Source organism: Mya arenaria, chromosome 9, assembly GCF_026914265.1.
Source record: "Mya arenaria isolate MELC-2E11 chromosome 9, ASM2691426v1".
NCBI classification, from domain to species: Eukaryota; Metazoa; Mollusca; class Bivalvia; order Myida; family Myidae; genus Mya; species Mya arenaria.
Genome location: NC_069130.1, coordinates 6774628 through 6801581, shown reverse-complemented (window position 1 = coordinate 6801581; position 26954 = coordinate 6774628). Strand labels below are relative to the sequence as shown.

The 26954-nt window shown below is 36.6% G+C and overlaps 2 protein-coding genes across 3 annotated transcripts; one reads left to right on the top strand and one right to left on the bottom strand.

Annotated features, from left to right (window-relative positions):
- Positions 1–1356: 1356 nt before the first annotated feature.
- LOC128202871 (uncharacterized) lies at positions 1357–2954 on the top strand. Its single transcript, XM_052904032.1, has 2 exons — positions 1357–1402; positions 2083–2954. The coding sequence occupies exons 1-2, from the start codon at positions 1357–1359 to the stop codon at positions 2952–2954; spliced, it is 918 nt and encodes a 305-aa protein (XP_052759992.1).
- A 19553-nt stretch (positions 2955–22507) lies between these two features.
- LOC128203456 (uncharacterized) lies at positions 22508–25032 on the bottom strand. 2 transcript variants are annotated; one of them, XM_052904881.1, is made up of 3 exons: positions 24963–25032; positions 24175–24455; positions 22508–24012 (listed from the first exon to the last, which is right to left on the bottom strand). In XM_052904881.1, the coding sequence occupies exons 1-3, from the start codon at positions 25024–25026 to the stop codon at positions 23671–23673; spliced, it is 687 nt and encodes a 228-aa protein (XP_052760841.1). In that variant the 5' UTR covers positions 25027–25032; the 3' UTR covers positions 22508–23670. The 2 variants fall into 2 exon arrangements, with proteins under 2 accessions (XP_052760841.1, XP_052760840.1); XM_052904880.1 differs by having other exon boundaries at positions 22508–24455.
- Between the last annotated feature and the right edge of the window lie 1922 nt (positions 25033–26954).

Genomic DNA, 26954 nt, shown 5'->3' with positions numbered 1-26954 from the left:
TAGAGCCTTGAAGCACTCCCGAAAGCACATTAGACCAAGATGAGGAAGAATTTGAGACAACGATTCTTTGTTTCCTACTGGAAAGATATGATGTAAACCAGTTGAGAAGATTCACTCTGATGCCAAAAGAGGACAATTTGTGAATAAGGCCTCTTTGCCAGACTCGATCAAAAGCCTAAGATATATCAAAAAACAACATTACAAGATAGCATCCACACCATGATGAGAAAATAGCAAAACAAATACAAGAGAACAGCCACACAATGAAAGAAAACAGACATATCATTACAATACAACGGGCAAAACATAATAATACAACAGCTACAAAAGTTCAAGATAACAACCACACAATGCATTACAAGCCACCAGTTACAACATTACAAAACAACAGTCACTACATTACAAGAGAACAAGACAGCATCCACATCATTACATGACAACAATCACAGCATTACAAGACAACAGCCACACCTTTAAAAGACAACAGCCACATATGACAAGCCAACAGACATACATTACAACAGAGCTACCACATCATTACAAAGCAACCGCCACTGCATTGCAAGACAACTGTCATAACATTACAAGACAAAAAAGCAACTTTACCATACAAAAAACAACATTACAAGACCAACAAACAACATTACAAGACCAACAAACAACATTACAAGACAAAAACATCTTTACAAGACAACAGCCACTGCATTTCAGGTCAACAGCCACAACATTATAAGACAAAGGCCAAAACATTACAAGACAACATTGACAACATTACCATACAACAGCCACAACATTTTAAGATATAATCCACAACAAACAAGACAACATCCACACCATTACATGACAACAACCACAACATTACAAGACAACACACACAAAATTACAAGACTACCACCACACCATTACAAGACAACATACACAACACTACAAGACAACAACCACACCATTACAAGATAACAGACACAACATTACAAGATAGCACACACACAACATTACAAGTAAACATCCAGAACATTAAAAGAGCACAGAAAAAAACATCTACAACATAACAAGGCAACATCAACACCAGTACAATACAAGCGCCAAACCATACAATACAATAGTCTCACCATTCAAAGGACAACAGGCAAACCATACATGACAACAGCTCCACCATACACGAATACAGCCACACCATTTAAAAGAAAACAGGCACACCATTACAAGGCAACAGCCACACCACTAAAAGACAACATTATCAAAATGAAAGGCAAAGGCCACAACATTCCAAGACAACAAGCACAGCATTACAAAACAAAGCCACACAATACAAAACAACAAGAAGAAAAGACAACAATCACAGCATAGCAAAACACCATGCACACCAAAACAAGACAACAGCCACACCATTGCAAGAAAACAGGTACATCATAACAAGTCAACAGCCAAAAAATAAAATACAACAGCCAAACCATTTCAAGACAACAAACACAACATAACAAGACAATGACCACAACAATACGAAACAATGGTCATGCAATTTCAAGACAACAAGCACAACCTTGCAAAACAACAGTCACAACATTACAAGACAACCACCACACAATTTCATGACGGCAGCCCAAACATTAGAAGAAAACATCAAACACATAGCAAGACAACAGCCACACCATTACGAGACAACATCCACAAAAATCAAGACAACATCGACAACATTACAGGTCACCAGCCGAAACATTTCAAGACCATAACCACATTATTACAAGACAACAGCAGCACCATAACAAGACATCAATCAAAACATTACAAAGCAACATTGAAAACATAACAAGACAACAGCCACACCATTACAAAACAACATCCACAAAATGTCAAGACAACATCGACAACATTATAAGACATTAGCGACAACATAACAAAACCACACCCACAACATAACAAGACAAAATTAACACCATTACAAAACAGCAGCCACAACATTTAAAGACAACAGCCACACCATTAAAATACAACAACCACATAGTTACAAGACAACATCCACAGCATAACAAGGCAACATTCACAGCATTTAATAACAACAGCCACATCATTACAAAACAACAGCCACAACATTACAAAACAACAGCCACATCATTACAAAACAACAGCTACACCATTACGAGACAACAGCCACGCCATTACAAGACAACAGCCACACCATTACGAGACAACAGCTACACCATTACAAGACAACAGCCACACCATTACAAGACAACAGCCACATCGTCACAAGACAACAGCCACATCATTACGAGACAACAGCCACACCATCACAAGACAACAGCCACACCATTACAAGACAACAGCCACACCATTACAAGACAACAGCCAAAGCATCACAAGACCACAACCTTACCATTACAAGACAACAGCCACACCATTACGAGACAACAGCCACACCATTACAAGACAACAGCCACATCGTCACAAGACAACAGCCACATCATTACGAGACAACAGCCACACCTTTACAAGACAACAGCCACACCATTACAAGACAACAGCCACACAATTACGAGATAACAGCCACACCATTACGAGATAACAGCCACAGCATCACAATACAACAGCCACACCATAACAAGACAACAGCCACACCATTACAAGATAACAGCCACACCAGTACAAGACAACAGCCACACCATTACGAGATAACAGCCACAGCATCACAAGACAACAGCCACACCATTATGAGACAACAGCCACAGCATCACAAGACAACATCCACATCATTACGAGACAACAGCCACACCATTACAAGACAACAGCCACACCATTACAAGACAACAGCCACACCATTACGAGACAACAGCCACACCATTACAAGACAACAGCCACACCATTTCGAGACAACAGCCACACCATTACGAGACAACAGCCACACCATCACAAGACAACAGCCACACCATAACAAGACAACAGCCACACCATCATAAGACAACAGCCACACCATTACAAGACAACAGACACACCATCACAAGACAACAGCCACACCATTACGAGACAACAATCACACCATTACAAGACAACAGCCACACCATTACGAGACAACAGTCACACCATTACAAGACAACAGCCACATCATTACAAGACAACAGCCACACCATTACGAGATAACAGCCACACCATTACAAGACAACAGCCACATCATTACGAGACAACGGCCACATCATTACGAGACAACAGCCACATCATTACGAGACAACAGCCACATCATTACGAGACAACAGCCACATCATTACAAGACAACAGCCACACCATTACGAGATAACAGCCACACCATCACAAGACAACAGCCACACCATTACGAGACAACAGTCACACCATTACAAGACAACAGCCACACCATTACGAGACAACAGTCACACCATTACAAAATAACAGCCACACCATTACAAGACAACAGCCACACCATTACGAGATAACGGCCACACCATTACAAGACAACAGCCACATCATTACGAGACAACGGCCACACCATTACAAGACAACAGCCACATCATTACGAGACAACAGCCACACCATTACGAGACAACAGCCACATATATCCAAAATCCGAGTCCAATACCAATTGCTACAATCAATTGCCTCGATTCAAGTAAGGCTTCTACACACACAAGTATGTTTTTCCTCTTAAAACGAATTGTGGAAATGTGTGCGTCACTTAAATTAAACAATACGGGTTGATGAAAAAAAAAAAGATTTTAATGCATTATTATGTTAATCTCATTTTTCTTAAATAATCAATTTATTACAGATAGATTGTATAAAAAAATCAATATATAGCTACATGGTCACAAATTCAACAGTTAAAACCGCAACAAAATGTCTATAATATTTTTAATTTGTTTTCAAATCATATGTTTTGTGTTGTTTTGATCATTAAAGTCAAATGAGCTAAACATTAAAATGCGTTAAAATAAAAATTGGCATCAACTTACATTGTGCCCCTTTCAATCATAAACAGTTTTAAAACAGTGTTGTAAAAAACGACTGATGTACAATCTTGTCACAGTTTTATTACTAAATAATTTGTTATGATATTTATAGAAGTAAGTTAAAAACTTTAAGAAATGAAAGGTAAAATACAACAAGTGCATGTGACTTCGTGTGCGTGTGCGTGACGTGTGTGCGTGCGTGTGTGCGTGCGCGCGTGCGCGTGCGCGTGCGTGCGTGCGTGGGTGGGTGCGTGCGTGCGTGTGTGTGTGTGTGTTGTAAAGGAGTAAAGGTGCATTAAAATGACAAATTTACAACGTGCCCATACATTTCTTATTGTGCAAAAATGTCAATACCATTCATACAATGAACTAATGTATCCAATAGTGCACATATAACACCAATGATACAGGAAACGTGATTTCAAAATTGAAAAAAATGAAGCAACTATGTTTAATATAAATGTGAAGTCTTAGTCTTATGTTTACAGCCATTGCCTTCTATTTTAAGAAAAAAATACTTGTAATTAAAACTACAATTTACAAAAAATATTTAAATTTGTTAAACATTTTTTGTGTGAATTTAAATACTTGTCACGAGGTTTTTATATGTAGAGTGCAGAGTGTAGAGTAGGTGCCAACTTCTATGTTTATTCACTTTCAACTGTATATTATGCGCCGTTTCGGACCTACGTGGTAATCGGAAAAGAAAATTAACAAAAACTATAAAACTGATCAATTATTTTAACGAAAAATAGGGAAAGTAGAAAGAATGAATAAAACACGCTGGAGAGTCTGCGTATTGTCAGAGTTTTATCAAATTAATTAATGAGCAGCAACAAATATCGTAATTTATCTTTTAAATAGTTTCTATCCTTGCTCTTGGATCATAATTGTACTTTGCTCATAGGAGGGAAACGAACGAATTTAAGTTTCAAGTACACGCAGCATGCAAACTGTTTAAAACTGGTTAATGCTTTGGTTAGGATAAACTTAGCAAAACATTTCATTGATTGGTCAATAGCTATATAAATGTTTTATCATCAACCAATTAAAATACTTCAATATGCCAACTAGCCAAAAGTTAATCTACGTTGTTGTTTTGCTGTTGTTGTTGTTGTTTTTGTTGTTGAGTTTATAAAAGTCTGCTCGCGCCCTATAATGGCTACATTATGGCATGACCCCCTCACAACATCCCTTAGTGTAACTGAAGCAGAATTTTGAGGAGGGGGTGGGGTGATGGGATAATCGCCAAAGGAGTAATTTTGTATCCAAAATGACGCGAGACCTGCGATTAATGACATATAGTTGTCCCACAGCTCTGCCTAATGGATATGGGGTTTTTTCCCTGGTCTTAACTGAGGACAACTTGTCAAGCTTTGTACACTTGACTTCAGGTACATCATAGCCAATTGCTCTACCCGGAAATACAAGTAAACAGCTACATGCACACTGAATGGTCAGTCTCGTTATGACGGTGAAGTTGGTTGAAAAATAAAACAGTGTTTCTCACAAAGCTACATCTGTGTTCATGCATGAAAGTACATTTGGTGCGTGATTTCTTTACATGTTTACCTTCCAACCATAAAACAGGACAGAATCTGAATCCCCAATTACCAACTGGTAGTTGGATATTCGCCAATAACAGCTAAATATCAACCTTAACATCTAACGATTATAATTATGTTATTGATTATTCGAATACCCAACTGGTAACTAGCAGGCTGTTGAATATTCGATATTCCAACTACCAAATACCAACTACCTCCCAAATTTACCGTCATAGTCTAATTGCATTGTCTTATGTGATCCTTAGTGACATTCACACCTATATATATGTGTACGTACAGGACCGACACTTACTCAGTGCAAAACACGGCGACTCTAATGACAAAGAGCGGTATCTGATCTAAGATGACAGCAGATAAAGATGTTTACGGACACTCATACGTCAAATTACCTGAGAATAATTAACCGCCTGGTAAACATACTTGTAGTTTGTCATGCTTTTTATTTGCATCACCTATTTCAGTATATCAACTAACAATGAACAACGTTGCTGTCTCCCCACGTTCCCGTGTCTACTTTATTAATGTCATAATTTGCTGACATATAATTTCAGTCAGTGGTCCTTACTAAATAAAAACTCGAGTTTCCTAATATTTGTGAACCTTTTTGGGAATGAAACAAGAACATACCCGATTATACACGAACAATTATCTTTAATATAGGTTGATGCAAACAGCACACACTATTTTTATGATTTAACCCCCAAAAGCATGTGATTAAGGTTAAGATAAAATATAATAAAATGTATAGATATATTTTTTTAATTAATCGCAACGTGGCCACACATTCAACGGTAAATAAGCGCCAAGTATCGTTATATTTTATCTGTACGTTAATCATATGCATTTTTTTGTTTCATCATAAACGTCAAATGAGTTAAACATGACAAAAGCCACATCAAGTATGCTCCTTTAAATGGAATCAAAATGTATAAAAGGAGTACTTATAAGTCTATAGATGGGAGAGTTACTGTACCCGCTACCAAGTTATTGAAACCATACACGGTATGATTGGGGTGTGAGTGAAGTATTCACATTGGACAGGCCATCGAGTTAAATATGCAGCGATTGCCATAACAAAAATTGATAATTTACTTGCCTAGTCATATAAACATAACTACAACATTTTAATCCGCTTCAATGTATCGTGTATATAAAGGTTTGACAGTCAATGGTGATATATGTGTTGAAAAAAATGTTTAAAAAATATACTTCTGCCTAAACTCCATAAAACACTAATTTTAGAACGGAACTATGAAATCTGCGATCTGATCTTTTGTCAGCAATCTTTGATCACTGGTTTGCAGATATTTTCATAAAATTTTGCTCTTTCCAGGACAAAAAATAAAAAATTAAAAACAATTGGTATATCTGTGAGAGTGGGTCCACATATCAAACATATTGTGAAGCGAGAGGAACAACTTTTATTGAAAGGTTTACTTTCAACATCAAATAAAAATTGCCTCAATTGAGCAGTAAAATATCCGCTTCGATATAGATATTCTGAATACTCAGAAATCTCATTTTTTATCATAATTCAATCGTACGATACGTGAGTCTATTGATATGATGGAGCAGGGGTTCAAACGCTGATAATAATTGTAAATCCGGAACAATAGCAGGGAGTCTGTTTGAGTATAATTTATGCCCAAAACAGGTTGAAGGGGCTTAGTGTAATAGTTTCAAAATATATTTATTTTCATTCTTAAGTACATCCTTTTGTTTGTGATGCAAATGTCCGAGCTAAAACTCATATGTACAGAAATCTGAAGTTAAAACCTCTAAATCTCACTTCTGAGTTCAGGAGGCGGGGGCGGGGAGTGGGACCGGGGCATGAGACTTTAAGCTGTTCGTATTCATTGCCCCTGCCAATGAGGATGCATACCTCAAAATAAACACATTTTGACTCAGATATGCAAGAATTGCTCATAAAATTAATAGAAATTAAATATATAAACTGTTTCATTGCACATTTATTTCAAATTAAAAGTTAATTGATTGCACATTAAATGTACAACATGTGTTAAGCAAATACCTCAAAACGAACACAGTAACAGCAACATTTCATGTGAATGGTTCAAGAACACATTAACTGCAACATTTTATGTGAATGATTCAAGAACACAGTCACTGAAACATTTCATGTGAATGGTTCAAGAACACATTAACTGCAACATTTTATGTGAATGGTTCAAGAACACATTAACTGCAACTTTCCATGTGAATGGTTCAAGAATACAGTAACAGCAACATTTCATGTGAATGGTTCAAAAACACAGTCACTGCAACATTTCATGTGAATGGTTAAACAACACAGTCACTACAACATTTCATGTGAATGGTTAAAGAACACATTAACTGCAACATTTCATGTGAATGGTTCAAGAACACGGTAACTGCAACATTTCATGTGAATGGTTCAAGAACACAGTCACTGCAACATTTCATGTGAATGGTTCAAGAACCCAGTCACTGCAACAGTTCATATGAATGGTTCAACAAGACAGTCACTGCAACATTTCATGTGAATGGTTCAAGAACACAGTCACTGCAACATTTCATGTGAATGGTTCAAGAACACAGTCACTGCAACATGTCATGTGAATGTTTCAAGAACACAGTCACTTCATCATTTCATGTGAATGGTTCAAGAACACAGTACCTGCAACATTTCATGTGAATGGTTCAAAAACACAGTAACTGCAACATTTCATGTGAATGGTTCAAAAACACAGTAACTGCAACATTTCATGTGAATGGTTAAAGAACACATTAACTGCAACATTTCATGTGAATGGTTCAAGAACACATTAACTGCAACATTTCATGTGAATGGTTCATGTATTCTGAAATCCAATTATGGGACACAATACACAGCATGTTAACTTACAGAACAGTCTTTAAAGATTGTTAAAAATAAACAACATATAAACAACTTATAAAAATAGTAGTTCATACATCATTCAAATAAACATCAACTAATCAATAGAAACAGTATTCACTACACCATTCAAAATGACAGCAGTTTATAAATAATATAAATATAGACAGTATTTCTTTCATCATTCAATTAAACATCAGTATATAAACAACTTTTAAATGAAAGCAGTATTTCATACAATAAAAATCAGTAAATTGTTAACAAAACAAATCAAAATAGAGATGATGGGAAACATGGATCTAATACTATAGTCGTTTAAGCTTGTTTCTTAATGGAAAAAGAGAAATGAGGTATTGTCATATCATTGTTGTTGTTATCAGCATCGTCGTAGATGTGGGTGTGTCGAAGCGGTCGTAAATGTGGGTGTGTCGGAGCGGTCGTAGATGTGGGTGTGTCGGAGCGGTCGTAGATGTGGGTGTGTCGGAGCGGTCGTAGATGTGGGTGTATCGGAGCGGTCGTAGATGTGGGTGTGTCGGAGCGGTCGTAGATGTGGGTGTGTCGGAGCGGTCGTAGATGTGGGTGTATCGGAGCGGTCGTAGATGTGGGTGTATCGGAGCGGTCGTAGATGTGGGTGTGTCGGAGCGGTCGTAGATATGGGTGTGTCGGAGCGGTCGTAGATGTGGGTGTATCGGAGCGGTCGTAGATGTGGGTGTGTCGGAGCGGTCGTAGATATGGGTGTGTCGGAGCGGTCGTAGATATGGGTGTGTCGGAGCGGTCGTAGATGTGGGTGTGTCGGAGCGGTCGTAGATGTGGGTGTGTCGGAGCGGTCGTAGTGAAAAACTTTAACCTTGGCCAAATCTCAAGAACCATTCAAATGAAACTTGGTGCCCAGGTTGCCAGATACAATACACACTTGCAAGGCCCATAACTTTTGCTTTAGTAATTGTTTAGTTATGCCCCCCTTTAAACAAAAATATCAACACCAGGCTTCCATTTGTGCTCACAATGTGGCACCATTTAAAACAAATATCTACATTTATTATAAATCGAGTAAGTTTTCTTTAAGCAAACATGCAATATTATGTTTTTTCAACAAAACAACCAAAACGGTTACGGTAATCAGTGTCAACTTGTCAACTCACCTTACAATATGACTCAAACCAGCATTAACATTTGGAGAGCATCATGTTATTTACCTGTCATAGGAAACATGATAAATTAATATCATGAAAAAATACCATGACTATGCTTCTAACATTCTAAGTGTATAACTACACTAATTGATTGTCAAAAAAAATAATAAAAACACTCTCGTGAACAAGATGCACTCTTACTCCCAAATAAAATTTACCACAGTAATACAATTGTTTTGATATGCCAAAAAGAATGAATAAATGTCGAAAAAATGGTTCTTTATGAAGGAAACCGTGTTTAATTAGAAAGAAAGGTGCAGTAAACATGGTATTTTGTTATCAGTAATTAACATTTTCCATAAATAAAAAACCTCATGTATACATATATTTGTACCATGCATTTAAGAAAAGAAAAGTATGACCTGAAGAAAGATTCTAAAATCAGTCAGTATCCATATATTAATTATATTACTGTTTATTAACATAAATATGCAAAATACCTGAACCATTGTCAGCGCACAGATCGCAATGCCCTGTGGCCAACGCAGATGCCAGGTATGAGGCGTGGCAGGGCCCGGCGTCGTGAGTCCCGCATCCGCAAAACGGCATTGCGCCTTGGGCGTTGAATATCCGCCGATCTAAGTAGTGGTGATACAGCGGAACGTAAAACGCCTTTGTGTTTTCCAATTGTGTTCCGAAGTCAACAACATTTTTGTAACTGTGAACAGTTTATGAAGTGTATTTTGTTTTAAAACGACTTAGCTATCTAAAGTTGCGTAAGCCGTCACAAAGTTATCGTTTGTTTCACAAAGTTAATTTTTGTTTACACAAAGTATATATCACAAAGTTTTCACAAAGAGCTAATTATAAATTTAAATGTCCTCCACACAGTTTCACAAAGTATTCTAAATGTTATTATTACTATCTTACATGTATGTCTTGTATTTCATATATTATTTTACAAGAATGATATTTGTCTTTATATAGTCCTAAAATTTGATTAAGAGTTTGACAGATATGAGGGCTTACAATGTGAGAAGTGAGGATAATTTCCTTCAAGCAAATCAATGACATAATAAGCTTGATTACTGAAATATCATAATACAATCTAACATAAGTTAGAATAACAGTCATAAAATTAAGTGACGTTTTTGAAATACATCAATAATTTAAGAAGTGTCATGGACAATATTATGTAAAAATAAACTGAATCAATTTAAAATTATTTCTTAATATAAAATGAATATAATAGACTGAAATATAGAGAAAACGTACGGTATAATAATTCCTGACGTACAACTTATTTTAATTATTTCAATTTGACCTAAAGACCCTGGCATACACCTTAAGGCTTATGACTGAATTTATATTTAGGTCATAAATGTGTTGACTAATATAACGAACAGCAATTTTAGAAATATATTTACTGTATTTCAGTAAGCATCTGGACATTCAACTGACTGAACATCATAATACACACTCTTTGACACAATTCATACATATTAAAATTTTGATATGTAAATACATTTCAGAAACATAACACAATTGTTAGATTAATATGATAAACATAAATAGTTTACGCTTGAAAATTGTATCCCTTCTTTAGTTTTTATTACATTTCTTATATAGATAAACATTCGCACATGATCAATTTACACACAAGATATATTAAAAACTGTTTTTAAACTATTTAAAAATAGCCAAGTCCTGCCAGTTAGACTGTCGGAAGCTGAATATCCCTGACCAATCCACATTTCCTCGTGCAGACTTACAGCGCTACCTACCGTTCAGTACATTTAACAAAGGAAATTGATTATCATCTCATTTGTAAACGCAAACTAACAAAAATAATATTTCCTGGCGCACATCTTGTTTTACTTATTTCAATTTGACCTTAGGACCCCGGCATACACCTTAAGACTTAAAACATACTTTATATGTAGGTCATAAATGTTCTTACAAATAAAAACGAACAGCAATTTTAGAAATACATTCACTGTATTTGAGTAAGCATCTGGACAGTTAGCTGAAGGAAAAGAACGGGCAATTAATTGTAAAAACCTGATGGACCTTATATTTAATTTGAAATTGAATGCACATCACTCAAATTAATACAATCGTGGGTAAACACCAACGAAACCTCATTTACAATCCCATAGTCAAAAGAACTGATAATCGTTCATGTATAGCATCCTTGATATAACCATTCTATGCACTCTCACTGACCCAATGACCATGTCTTTTAAATCTTTAAATGTCTTTATATCCATTGTTTACAGCGACAGTAGCACCACCTGATCTGAATGCAATATCTGTTTGCATCTTTAACACAAGGCTTTAAAGCCTTTAGAAAAAAATCTCTGAGATTCGTTTTTGCCTTTCTGGTTTTGTAACTGTCTTTCGTTAAACATATGTTGCCAAAACATAATCGTTATCTAACAATTTGCTCCAAATAATCAACTTCCTAACATTCTGAACAGGACACAACTTTGTATCTGTTTTAGCAACAATAACCAAAGCACCATCACGATAGCTATCAGTCTTGCACCCTTAAATAAATATAGCCATATAAGAATCTTGAAAAACAATGTCACATACACTAATGTTTAATAACTCGGAACTTCTCAAAAAGCCTGCAAAAACAACCAAAAACGAGCAAATATTCGCCGTCTTTTAATGCTTTCTTCAGTGAACAATATGTCATACAAGATCTATTGGTTGATTTTTAATTTTAGCCCTAGACAAAATGTGTTTTGCTGACTCCAAAATGTTCACTACTGTTTTAGAGTTTGTAGGAGGTTCTGAACCAAACATTTTATAAAACCATTTAATAGCATACAAAGCAGCAGTCACAGAAGTAGGTGTTGTAGCGGTTTGCATTTAAGATGCTAAATAAATAGCAACTACAAGACTCATAGCGGGTATAGTGTTCTTACTCCCTAACTCATTAAACACCCATTTATCGAAACGCATAAATGCACTATGGCATTTTGTGTCCGTGTTGAGTGCGCGTGGCTTGCGACCCTGGCCAAAACGTCAGGCAGTTCGTTAATTTCTTCCTCATGAACCTGAACAAATAATGTATAAACAAAATACCAAAATAATTATTATCTTACTTGTTTAACATTGATGGCATATTTGCAAACATAACATAATCTCATTATCACATAACACGAAAATGAATGATTCTCTATGTGTATGCATTATTATAGATTAGGATAGCGTAAACTATCCAGCATGCGCCATCTTTACGCATTGTAATATTTTCCACTTAAACATTTTAAGTACTTCTGATGTGTCACTCTTGCGATACCGCAATGACAAATATAATAATTTCGGCGATACCGCTCTCAGCAATTCTTCAAATATCAAAAACGTCTCACTCAAGGGAGACTACCCACTGTGCAAAAATATATTTACAAACTCTTGAAAACATAGTTATTTCTCTTGACTAGGTTCAATCTCTCACGCCAGCAATCTTAATTTTAAATCCAGTACTTCCAAACATCCCCTTTCCATTTTTGCATTTTAGATACTAATGCTTCTCGGTAGGTAAATCAAACCAATCGATAACTTTATCGATAAATACAATATTTTTACACAAAAATACCACCAAACAATGACAATTTCTAACACGGACACACTGAAATACCTTTTGCTATATCGTTGGCCAATTTCATAGCAAAGGAAAGTTATTTCGCGCGCAACTTGGTATCATTATTGGTTTACTGCGGATTACAGTGCTCTATGAGCGATTACGGTACACCAAGTAGCGAACACCTTTCACGATCAGAACAAAGGATTTAACTTCTAGTCGACAATTAAGGAGTTGCCACACATGTCAACGTTGCTAAGCCCCAGCGATCCGAGGGTGGTTGTTAACAATGAATTACTAAATATTAAAAAGGAGATGCTCGATAAATCCGACCTATCAAACTACTCTGAACTCGACAGATCCGATGGCGAATGGTCGCAAGCCCCACTACCGCAGCAGTTTTTCGAGGAGCTAGACGATAACTTGTTTGAACTGCCGAGGGAAACCTTCATAAAGGACATCTTTAAAGTCTGCCACGGTGATTATACAAGAATCAATGAGTATCGCGAGCGCCTGGCGACTAGAGCGCGGCCACTTCCGGGATGCCCGCAAGTTAAACTCGTGAATCGCGGTAATACAAGCCACCAGAGAAAAGAGGATAAATGCGCAAGTGACTGTTACACTATCCAGGCATTCATTAATGGCGAAAGAACGCGTGACATTGTTGAAGTGTTTTCAACAGCGAACGAAACTGTGGTCATTGACGACGATCTCTCAAATGACAAATTCCTCCAGCCGGACATATACGTGATCCTATCACAACTACAGTCGGACATTAAGGAAATTGGTAGACAGCAAGCTAGTGACTCATTCACTCTCCAGCAGTTGCAAACTGATATTAACAATTAAAGCGTCGCTTTCAGAAGATTTAATGGAACGTTAAACAGTGTTCTAGCAGGCCTTCCCAGGCAAAATACTGATTTACAATTACAAACACTACAGTCTGATGTATCGAGGCTCGAATCGAGCATAAATAATATTAACAAGCATTTTGTGGCTAACGTCAGTGAAAGTGATAAAGAGCATCCGATCGAAAATCATATTGTTAAGCCAAAAGAACCTGAGTACACTGCGCAACGACTCAATGAAGTCCCCATAAGAACATACAGCGAGGTTCTAAGCTCCCCGCCCAATCAAATAGTTGTCAACGAATGCAACACGGGAGATAACCCTACACGACTGACGCTAGGTGGTAACCATAAAATGCAATCAACCCTTGAAGGGGCTAAACCAGCGACGATGAACACGGTGCATAACCAACAAACCCAGGCTGGCGCCGTAGTTGAAGCAACGCCCCAACAGCCCAATGTAGCAGACAATAAGAAAAAGCATACCGGTACTGTCATGATTCAAAATATGTCTGATAGGCACTCGAGCGAACCGGAAGCCCATCACTATAACCACAGGCAATCCGAACGATTTTTTTGCCGTAAGGAGAAAAAGGACATTTTCCTATCATATCGGAAATATTGATCCTAGCGTGACCGAGGATGATATCGTCGACTCACGGAGGGCGGTGTACATGACAAACAAGTAAGACTTTTTCGTGGAAAGTATGGTTCTTCTGCCAGAATAAATATTTACCCCGAGGACATATCCGTTGTCGAAAGCGAGAACTTTTGGCCGGAAGAAGAAGTTTTTCGCAAATGGGTCAGCAAGGCAGAGTTTGAGCATGAGCGGAAGTGAGAGAGACGCAAGAGGGACGTCCGGCGCTAAAGTTACATCAGGAATGACGACGACTATCAACGTTACCATGGCAACAACCAAGGTCATTCTTCAGGAGGCCGCTCCAACGACGATTGGTACGACCGTGGCTATGGCCGTGAAGAAAAGGACGACTAGGACCCAGCCAGAGACGAGTATTAGTTCGATAGTGTTCATTAACTGACCGCATCTAGTCCGTATATGTACTTACAATTATCATGATCAGTGTTAACACAATACTAAATACAACTATGATTTTAAACATTGCATGTTGGAACTGTATAGGTATTATGTCATCTGCTTACACGTTATGCTCTATTTTAGACACGTATAAGGTGGACATATTTTATAAGCGAACACAAACTGCTTCACAGATCTCTGAAATTCTTTGATTCTATTACAACTAATTATGTTTCATACGTGAATATAGATGATTCATTAGATCCCTTTAGTATGTTACGTTGCGGAAGAGCTGGTACTGCAATTATGATAAATAAGCACTTGTGCAAGTATGTAACAAAACTAGACAATAAAAACAACAACCGTATTCTCGGAATTGAACTTAAGATTGATAATCACCTGCCTCTATATATATTTTGTATTTATATGCCTGCCTGTAACGATCTCGATTTGTACAAAGAAACTTTAAATGATGTGAACGCCCTGTACGCATTCTATTCTAGAATAGGTACCGTCATTCTAGCAGGCGATTGGAACGGGCAAATAGCTCAAGGTGTTATGTCACCTAAATCTGTATTGCTAAAACGGTTTATGCATCAGAATAACCTGCAATCTGCTCAGAGTGTGAATGAATTCAACGCTGATTTTACGTTTATTCCTAATCGTACGGTACTCGATCATGTATTTATTGAAAAGTCAACGATCAATGACGTGTGCTCATACAGAACTCTGTCACCTGATCAAATCTTAACGTCAGACTACCTGCCCATAATAACTTCTTTTAAAATGCAAGCGTCAATAACTAAATCTGATAAGATCATTAAAAGACAGTGTATATCATGGACGAAGTGCACGCACGCTCATTTAGTAAATTACAAAACATGTATAGCCCATACCCTTATTGACATACTCTGTAATAGTACAGTAACGTGCGATCCGGACGAGTTAAACGAGAGACTCGTCAGTGCGCTTCATTCAGCCTCGGTACACCTTCCTAAAACCACCTTTAACAAGCACGTAAAACCATACTGGTCTGCGGAGGTAAAGCATTTCTATGCGCATGCCCGACGTGCAAAGAAAGAATGGTATGATCAAGGTAAACCCCGCGACGTCCATTCGCAGACTTTTCGGGACTTTAAAAGCGCCAAGCGTGAATTCCGGCGCACACAGCGACACCATCGTGATACGTACGAAAACAAAGTGTTTGATGATCTTGATAAATCCGCTGAATTGGATCACAGAACATTTTGGAAATTATTGCGCGCAAGAAGTGGCAAAAATTTCGAAATATGTAATTGTATTTCCGTAGATAACCATTCTTACAAACATGAAGAGGTCCCTGAGGGATTTAAACACCATTTCTCGAAAGTATTTAGTGCGATGAAATCGGCTGATAATCTAGATTCAAGGCAACAATTCGAATTAAATGACTATTTGCAAGAAGATACGTATGTCACGAAACGAACACTATTACTAAATTAATTACATTCACAGAGGTGAATAACGTCATAAAAAGCCTTGCACAAAGAAAAAGCCCAGGTTTAGACAACGTACTAAATGAGCACGTAATTAATTCAGGCACTGAGTTCACTTTACTGTTCAATAGCATTATCGCGAACGAGCGCGTCCCGTTATCCTGGCAAACGAGTGTCCTCATCCCCGTCTACAAGGGAAAGTGTAAGGATAAATCCGACCCCACTAGTTATCGGCCAATTTCTTTGATACCATGTTTCTGTAAAATATTCGAAAAAGTTTTCCTTAATAGGCTAAACACAAAACTAATGAAAATGGACTTCCCTTGCCAACAACAACACGGATTCCAGAAAAACTTAAGTTGCATAACGACGTCCTTTAACTTTCAAGAGACTGTTTTGTACAATATTGAACGTGGCAGCGACGTCTACGTGGCGTGTCTTGACCAGCGCGCCGCCTTTGACACCGTGCGGCACGGCTCTTTAATGCTGAAGCTCGGACGCCTTGGCGTCAGGGGTAAGCCCCTTCGCCTGCTTCAATCGTCATAAAATAACTTGCGTTGCGTCATCAGATATAGCGGCCAGTCATCTAACGCCTTTGAAATTGTGCGTGGGGTCCGTCAGGGTGGGGTCATGTCTACGTTTTTGTAGCTAGTCTACGTCGACGAGCTACTCCATACTCTAGAAAAAAGTAAATAATATTTACTAAATATGGTGCAAAGGTGATGTCTGTTAAATGTAATAACCCTACATTCGCAGACGACATCTCCTTACTAGCAACTCCCCTAACAGTCTGCAGTGTCAAGTCGACATCGTATATAGATACTGCCGCCGATGGAATATCGAAGTTAACGTAACAAAATCGTCAACCATAACATTTTCGAAACGTCGTCGTCGTCGTCCCCTCCCGATAAGTGTTGTCTATGGCAACGCTCTTATATCAAATGCACCTTTTGCAAATCATCTCGGTACACTTCAACAGTCGAACTTAAAAATAGGTGAACGAATAAGTGGTCGAATTCAAAAGGCTCGAAACTCACTTTTTCAATCATTTCACAGGGCGTTCACCCCTTATGCGTGAACCCTCTTACCTCAGTAAGTTTGTATAAAAAGGTTGTTCTACCAACACTTCTATATGGATCTGAACTATGGAATGACATGTCTAAATCCGATGAAAATAAAATGTATGTCTTAAAACACTTTGTATCAAAGAAAATTCAGGGATTGTCATTGCGTTTACGTTCAGATATGGTACAGTCTATGCTAGGGCTACACAGAATATGTTCTGAAATTGATAGTAAAAAGCATATGTTCTTACATAAAATATTGTCCCTTCCTGACGATTGTAATACGAAACAAATATTTACTTGCAAGTATTATATGTATATACGTGATAGAAACACAGTTAGATCAGGATTTATTCCCGATATCTGCTACATCCTACAAAAGTATAATATTGTTCATATGATAAATGATTACATTGTTGAATCTGTTTGCCATCCAAATACGTTTGGAAAGCACATGTCAAAAGAACAATCAATGCTTATGAAATCGACATGTGGAACACTAGAATAGCAAATGATCCAGAATTTATGTTATTTCGTATACTGCATCCACGTATCCAACCATGTGTCATTTACGTCGTAAGTAAACAACGATCATTTCGAAACACGACGCTAAACTATGGTGCAAATCAACTGTCTTAAGAAACATGTACTGTATAAAATGTAATAGTATTTACCAAGAAGAATTGTCACATGTTATTGCCGAATGCGACAACACTGTCCATCTACTTAATGAGTTCTTAGTGCATGTATTGTCAATTTGTTCAAATGACTTTGTAACCGAACTTGTTAGCCTTTCTGCCATTGGTTTCTGTCTCCGTCTTTTTGGCGCTCCTTTGCCGCCATTGCTTGATAGTTCGGATGAATACGCATTCCTTAACGTGTCGTTTTCTTTTATTGTGAAATGCATGAAAGCTTACTTCTCTTAGTAAAAGTATGTCTGATGTCTAGGTACATGTACACTTATAAGTGGCCCTAAGCATATTTTGCTGTCTTCTGATACACAAGTGTTAAATTATTTCGAAAGCGTTCAAGCAACGCATGATTAATACCTCAATTATGTACTGTATATTGCATATCGACTGGATATGGCACAATTGTTATATAGTGTGTGTTTTTCTATATTGTTAACTTGATTTTTTCTGTGTTCATTTAAATACCTTCTGTTTCGTTTCGTTAAGGTATTTAACACATTGATCACCTTGTATATTTGTTTATATTTATTATTTCGTTCATATATATCCATTTGACAATAGTTTATATTCATCATATCTATGTATGCATGTTTATTCACCAAATCCCTTTGTATGTGTTTCGAGTATTACATATGTATTTTCCTATCTTCATTATTGGAGGCAATAAAATATTGAAATTGAAATTGAAATGAATAACTGCAATTGGTGGCACAAACAATTCCAGTTGACCACTCCAGTTTTCCGTAGGAATGCATATATACCTGAACAATTCGGGTTCCAAAACCTTGAGTAAAATTTCGGTAATTTTGCATTATAAAATGATGCAAACCAATCAACTTGTAATTGACCGGATCGTTCAACAATCATTTGCAAAATACATCATTGTATTTCCCCCAATCATCTAAGTCTAATAACCTTAACAACTAATCAGCCTTTTCATTTTTCACTCCATTTCTAGTGAAATAGAGTTTGCCATGCATGCCTGGACAATACTGTACACAACATGCTATAATTCCCTTTTCATGGAACCTTTAACAGTAATTGATCTTACACCTTGATCATCAGTATACCATTTAATCTTTTGGTGCCTTACAATATGTACCAACGACAACACCACTCTACACGCTGTAAGTAACTCTCGCAATGTAGACGATTTTATATCCCATTACCAGTACTAATACCCTGCATAACCAATGTCACTAGCATCTGAAAACACGACTTTAACTCGGCTTGCGCCTCGTGAAATCCGAATCTACAAAAATCCACTCCAGTCGAATACAACCTCCCGGATCAAAACACAGTACTAATAACCCTATTTTACTGCATTTCTCTATTAAACATCTTTCTAGTAAATCTTGTATTCATCAGTAACAAATTCCGGTTCTGAAATAGGAGACGTGTTATTTTTACAGAAAGTTTCTTCTGCCACCCGAGTAGAAAGGAATCTTGTAACCATTTTTTATAATATCCAAAACAAAATCATTAGGGTCAATGCTTTGCCAAACATATATATATGATCTTTGCATATCCTTAACAATCATATGCTTCTGACCCGGCTCATACACGTAAAAATCATGAGTAATACGTCAAGGCTATAATCATACTTATATGTCATCATCATATATCAGAAATCTCGCTTCATTGAAAATGCGCTGACGTGGGGACAGTTTCGCAGGAAATGGGTAGTCTATCCGCATGCAAAGCATGGACCGGGATCAAAGTGTTTGCCGAAGCCTGGGACTGTGCTGTAGCCGAAACCAGACGCGTTTTGCGTTTACCCAGTACCATTAAACCGGGTTTATGTTTAATCTTTTTGCTACTGAGCTTGTTTCTGTAGTTTTTCGCATAAATATTGCCAGTATGACTGACCGAAGCTGAATGACCAATTCATTGACCAATCCACATTTCCTCGTTCTGACTTACAGCGCCACCTAACATTCTTTTAATTTAACTAAGGAAATTAATGTTCAACTAATTCGTAAACTCAAACTAAGAAAATTACATTTACCCCTTAGTTTGGAGTCTTTGGTCCCCAAAGTCTAAATTTGTGTTGTCTTTAGTTTATAATATCCTGGGATTGTACAAGTACATTTAGTTCGGTTCTAATATGTGTAGATATCATATTGCGTTTTAATTCCAAATACCGACTCCACCATTCCATCATTTGCGCTCTGATCGTTTTATTTTGGTGTGATTGTTTTTGAGTTTGTTTGTCTAATATTATACAATTGAATTCGTTCGAGTTTTGGTTTTATCCTCCTTTGTAAGTTTACGTTTTTACATTGGACAATGCTTCTATCACTACTAGGAGCACTCAGTACAAGGTTCTCGTCATCGATGGCCAAATATGGAAGTAGTTCTTGAGGCTGATCAGGTTTCTTGTAGAGTTTGTTCGAGTGACTGTGCAACCAATGATGGTTCATACTGTTGTTGTTGTTGTTGTTTTTGTTGTTTTTGCTCGTGAAATGGCTGTTGATCTTGCTTCCGAGATGAACAGAACGAGGCATAGTGTCTGTACTTCCTGCACTTGTAGCACATCCGTGTGAGTGCTTCAAAGAAATGTGCCGATCCAGAATAAGGCACCGCAACGACAGCATTCTGTTATTGCCTTGTTCTGTGCCATGATATCCATCTAGCATATCTGGCTTGGGGAATGCTTGGCTGTTAGTGTCTTAGATGATTACCCGGATATTCCACCAAATTTAAAACGGCGTGGAGGGGGCCCGGCGTCGTGGGTCCTGCATCCGCGAAACGGCATTGCATTTCGGGCGCCGAATATCCGTCGCACTTAGTAGTAGGGAAACAGTGGAATGTAAGGACAGATATATCACTTTACCGGTATCATTTGGCTGATTGACTTTGTGCCTGTGTCCATTCTGCGAGGTCCTAAGATCAACATATAACAATAGAATTAAAAGGAACATAGCTATATTTTTCAGCAGTGTACGCCCCTGTGGCTAAATAGACACTATACAATAATATTTTTTGCTCGCCACTGCGTCTATGTTATGAATTTGTTATTCAAGATTCGTATGTCAATATCTGGTTGATTAATTGTGGTGCATTATTATACAAACAATTACTATAAAAGACTGTCTGGTCCTGTAATTTAGTAATCGTATGTAAATAAAATCAAGGCCAAATGTAAAAAGTCAATGCTTTCTTCTTGGAAGAGTGGAATATCAGTTCTTTAAATATATCATTTTGTAAATTTCATTTTTCTATATACTTAGTAGTATTAAAGATTCAATAAAATCGATAAGCTTTCACATCTAATAAACGGTATTATTTTAAAGTTGAACTACTTTAAGAGCCTATACGTTTATGAACAATCTTAATCATGCAAAAGGAACAACAGTGTGCATACACAGCAATCTAAAAATAAAAATTGCATACCCAACGATCATATTGTCTGTCTATCGTAAATGTACCAGGCGCTCAATATAGGATACGCAGGACATATTGTGTAAACTTTAAATAACGCAGGAACGCAAAATATATCCTTAATTAAATACCCTTCCTATTCAAACTTGTTCAAACATACTTGATAACATTTTGAGTCCGTTTGTAAGTGAAACATACTCACCTTTAGCAAACACCGTATTTGGTAACTAACGCTGGAATTTCCAAAACGTGTATATTCTTGCATTTAACCGTCATTATAATCTTTCAACAAAGAAATTAATCAGAACACTTCAGCAAGAGATCTCATATGTGCGTTTTTTCCTCCTTTTAAATATGTACTTTTCATCAAAGTTAAAAATAATAACTTTGTCCTTAAATATAAAAGAGGAACGGTTTGAAATAGTTTTTCTCATTTTAAGATTAAATGACTTTGATTTTCTCAGCGTGTATGAACTCAGCTATAATCACATCGTCTAGCAATACAGAGCTCTCGGCATCAATTTCTATTATCATTAACAGATCCGTCCCCACCATCTCCCTTAAATAGAATGGCTATGACAGAGAGGGTAAAACTTGCATATACCAACATGCAACAGTTAAGACTAATATTGGCTACCATTTTCTTCGCCCCCCCCCCCAACACATTTAAAGCTAATGCTTTTAGGGTCTTGGGCGAAGGGAGGTAGGTACAATCCTGGATCCGCCCTTGATTATCATTTGGCAAAATAATTTGAGATGGAGATCGATATATTATTTAAATATGTTTGTGATATCAGTTGTATATATGTCAATTATGTACTTTTTAGGTATTTTGTGTTTAGCTTTTGTATTATAAGAAAAGTATTCAATAACCAGGAATTTATTAGCGAAAGGGACAATTGTTTTAAAGAATCAAGTGTACCAAAATGTTTAACACAGAAGCAGTTGTGGGCCAAAAAGTTGAAGTTGTAGCAAGTCAGTCATAAGCCAGTCTGTTGTTTACAAAGATTGAAGATTGTTTATTTGGAGAAGTATTGGACCTTTAACGAAACGGGCACCAGAGCTCGTTAAAAGCTCATTACATATTGCGTAGTATAATATAATCGGCACCTAAACAGTGATTTCTTTATTGTACTTAAAGTTTTCATCCCTATTGAGAAAAGCTATACGATAATTCATATGTATAATCACATAAAAAATGTCAATATCTAAACAAATAAAACCACAGATATAGGCTTAATACAGCATTTTACATTACTAGATAATAACTGAAAAGCACACCTAAATAAGCAGTGTCAGAATACTCTACGCCAAAGTCTATAGATAAGATGAACGTCAATTGTCAATGGGCATGCACTTGATCTCAATTTTACATTCATCTTCAATTGATAAGGGGATTTTCCATCTAAAATACCGATTTTTAATTCCTGTGGAGTAAGACTTAAAACCAACTTAACACTTCAATATTTAAAACACATTTCTGACTTTGTCAAAAAAATAACTTTACTAATACACAATGGATGGCAAAGTCAGTAAAACAAGAGGTAACTCGAAACTAGTCTACTGGGGTCATAAACTAGTTGATATGGCTATAACCCCAAACTTGTCGCAACATTTATCAATTACTACAAAAGTTTGCGTCTATAGAGCTATAACCTTTAAAACAATGACGAATACGGTAAAAAAAATAGCCTATTCATTGCTTTAGTTATTTTGGATACAGACATCGCATGCAAACGAATGAACCAGGCCGGAGCAACAATAGCAGCGTAAGCTATTTAAAGGTACGATAAAGTCATTCAAGAACAGCCATATGAATTACTTGAAGGCATGACTGGACAAACCAGGAGGAACACTGTTAAAATATAATATAAAGTCGTAACAAATATATCATACAAATAAGCAATTAAAATACATGTACATGCAGCTTTGAAAATGATCATTTCTAAAACAGTAAGCTGTGAAAGTCTCTATATTTAGATGGAAATAACATAAAGCGTAAAAGTGATATTTTTCATTTACACAGTGACTCTGCTTCTCGTTACCAAACAAGTCTAAAGACAATAAAAAATGAGGCACTAAAGAAGCTCGTAGGCATCGATTTTAGAGCAGCAGATCTCGGAGATGACGTTGTGCCACCCGAGCAATTGCAATAACCTGACTTGAGAGCCGACCTGGAACCTCTTGTTGGAATTTCGCCTGTCACGACTACAAACGCCTTAATTTGATTCCATTTGGAAACACCCTCAAGTGAAGATGTCTTATTTTCTATGTTCTCCTTATCATCAACATATTCTTTCACATAAAACTCAAGCTTTGATTGAAGTAATATCTCCTTTTCTGATTGAACAAACGAATAATCCGATACCCGGCTACCTGGAGCCTGTAATATATGAAAGAAGAAATCGTTTGCTTTGAGAAAACGATTAGCGACGCGTGGAAGTAACGAGGTGCTCCAGAAGTAGTTAACTGTAAACGTGTGTCCTTGTTTGATATTGCTACATTCACAAGCCCTGTAAAGATTATACCTTGTTGCGATGCCTACCATTTGCAACGCTTGATTAAGCAATTGTTCTGTGTCCAGCCAAATTTGTACTTTTGTTTGGTCTCTAAGTTGTTTATTCAGCTCAGCATATAATGGCTTCCCGTTGACATTATCAGCGTAGTTTTTACAGACTTGTGTGTATACGTTGATCAGTGCTACCGCCATTCTCATGTCCCCTTTATAAGCGCTTGCCGTTTGGTTAGAAATGCTCCAGCATGTATTATTTGGGGTTTTGAAATGTCTTTCGAAAAGATTTTTTACGCGATCAGCATAGGAATCACCTAAAACAAATTATATGAGCGGAGTCTTTAGGAATGTTAATGAAAATACATTGATTTAATCAAATACAGAAGTACTCGGTAGTGTTCGTTTAGTCGTTTTGTTATAGTCACCATATGCATCATTTCATGATAAATCAGACATATTTAAAAACACAACTAGTGTTGATCAAATTGAAATAAGTTTTTTTTTTTTTTACTTTTTGCCATCGACACTCACGTAATTGTAAGAACTGTACTCAGCATACATTACAACCACAATCAACCTACTATACCACATAACATTCATTTCGCGAAATTTTCTGGTTAATTTAAAGCCAGTTATTGCTATGTCACCATTGTGTTTCATCGACAAATAATCTAATCATACAACTAGATTTATCCCTCTTGAGAAAAGTTTTTAAAGAAACGTTAACTATTTTTTCTTTGAACCGGCCACTAACAGCCTTTAGCATTGTTTTCAGCATTTTGGAAATATTACCTTAAAAATGTATCAATAAAATGTTTTACCTTCAACTAAGCAAGCACTGCAAAGGAGAATCCCGAAAACCTGAAACAAGACATTCACCTGCATGGTCGATATCTCTGCACGTTCTGATATTCGTCTTGATGTTATGAGATATAAATACCAACTAAATAACAAAGTTTTACAGTGCATTTCATAAATGATAAATTTAAGAAGGTGCTTTGAATAATAAAGTTATTCAACTAAAACTAGAACGATAGTTATATACAACGATATATCCATTTAAGTGGATCCATTTAAAATCAATGTAAATTACGAATATTTTTTGAAAAAAAAAAAAATCTCAATATTTGTACCGTTTAATTAGTTTGCTAATTACTTCAGGCTAAATGTTTTCTTACATTGTTTACAGCTCGAATTATCCTATTAGTCAAGAGTTATCAATATCTCAGGAAGTCTTGAAACAACTAGTTAATATAGTGTTTATTTTACTTTGATTGGTTATTGTCTTTGGTTTGCATCCATGCCCCTAGATGTTCATGGCTGTTTTTGTTGTGTGCTCACTTATTTTATTTTGTTTTTCTATGATCTATTTTTTTAACAAAACCCTTAACTGGTTTCTTAGATGATCCAATCGCAAAAATCATGTTGTTTGGTTCGTTTTCATATTTTTTAAACTCTCTATTTTGCTATGCTATTTTAAAAAGGTTTTATATTCGAATTTGGACAACTGAGCTTATCCCAGTAGTTTTCATGGTTGTTTTTTTACCTGTGCTCATGATCTCGTCGGACTCTGACCTAAAACTAGAAAAGGGATTTTTTTATGTTTATGGTGTTTCTGTCAATAACATTGCCATTTCAAACAGATAACCCCTATGCTAGGAAGCCTAAACAAAAATAGATTATCAGTATCGAATCTTAGTGTTTTAGTGTTCTTGCTGGTCTTTAAACTTATGTGGCTCTCGATATGCGTCTGTTTAGCTTTTGATGATGAAAGTTTTTGTGCGTGTTTGACTGCTGTTCCTAGAATTAATTTTTTAATTATAAAATATTCTGAAACATAGGCCTTATACATCAACTTCAAACCGATACAATTTAATGGATCTCGCATTTGGAACAGAACAGTAATTTCATTTCTACAAGGAAGGTTATCAAAGTTTAAAACTCTATGATAATTTCAATGAATTGATAAAATATTCTGTTCCAAAAACCAAAAATTGTTTGAAAAAGAAAAGACTGTCTAGATATTTGAATAAAAATACATTATGAAATTTTATCACGTTAAGGCCAATTGCCGTTATGGCACACATCCATAGGGCATTAAGGGCCAAAATATCATAAAAACTCCATTAAGATAAATTACTGCACCGATATTAAGCCTTACAAAGACAACCAAGTATTGACATAACAGAAGTGCACACTGGTTTAAATTAATCTTGAATAAAAATACATTTTATTGCACAGCAGATAACGGTATACTTAGAACGTGAATGGAATCATTCTATTTGCCCGAGCATTGCCAATGTTTTGAAGGAAAGCAACAGACATTTTTAAATGCAATGGAAACTACAGGGACAAGCCTACAAGTCAAGACGTTACCTTCAGTCATTGTGATTCTAAACAGTACACTGACTCAATTTTCTAAACGTTCATTTTATAAATTCTGTTTCATGAAAAGTTATTTATGGAAAGCTTTGCATAGAACTATTTCGGATTTTACCAAGAAAAGTTGGCCCCATGTTAAAATGAATACGATTCCAGACGTTTGGCAATATATTTCCGGGTATTGTGAATTGTGGAATGAATGGGCCTTCCTCGATAATATTTACATTTCATATGTTGTAGTACTGGATACCAACCGTGTGATTGAAGTTTGCGCCTTGCTTTACTGCAGCCGACTGCTTAGATTTGCCGAAAAAAAAAATGTGTTATTTTCAGTGTGTGGCAATGGAGTGAATGTCACGGAAGGCAAGATGATAAAAACACTGACGGACCTATTTAAATGATTATTGACTTGCCTGTAAGTATCCAATGTT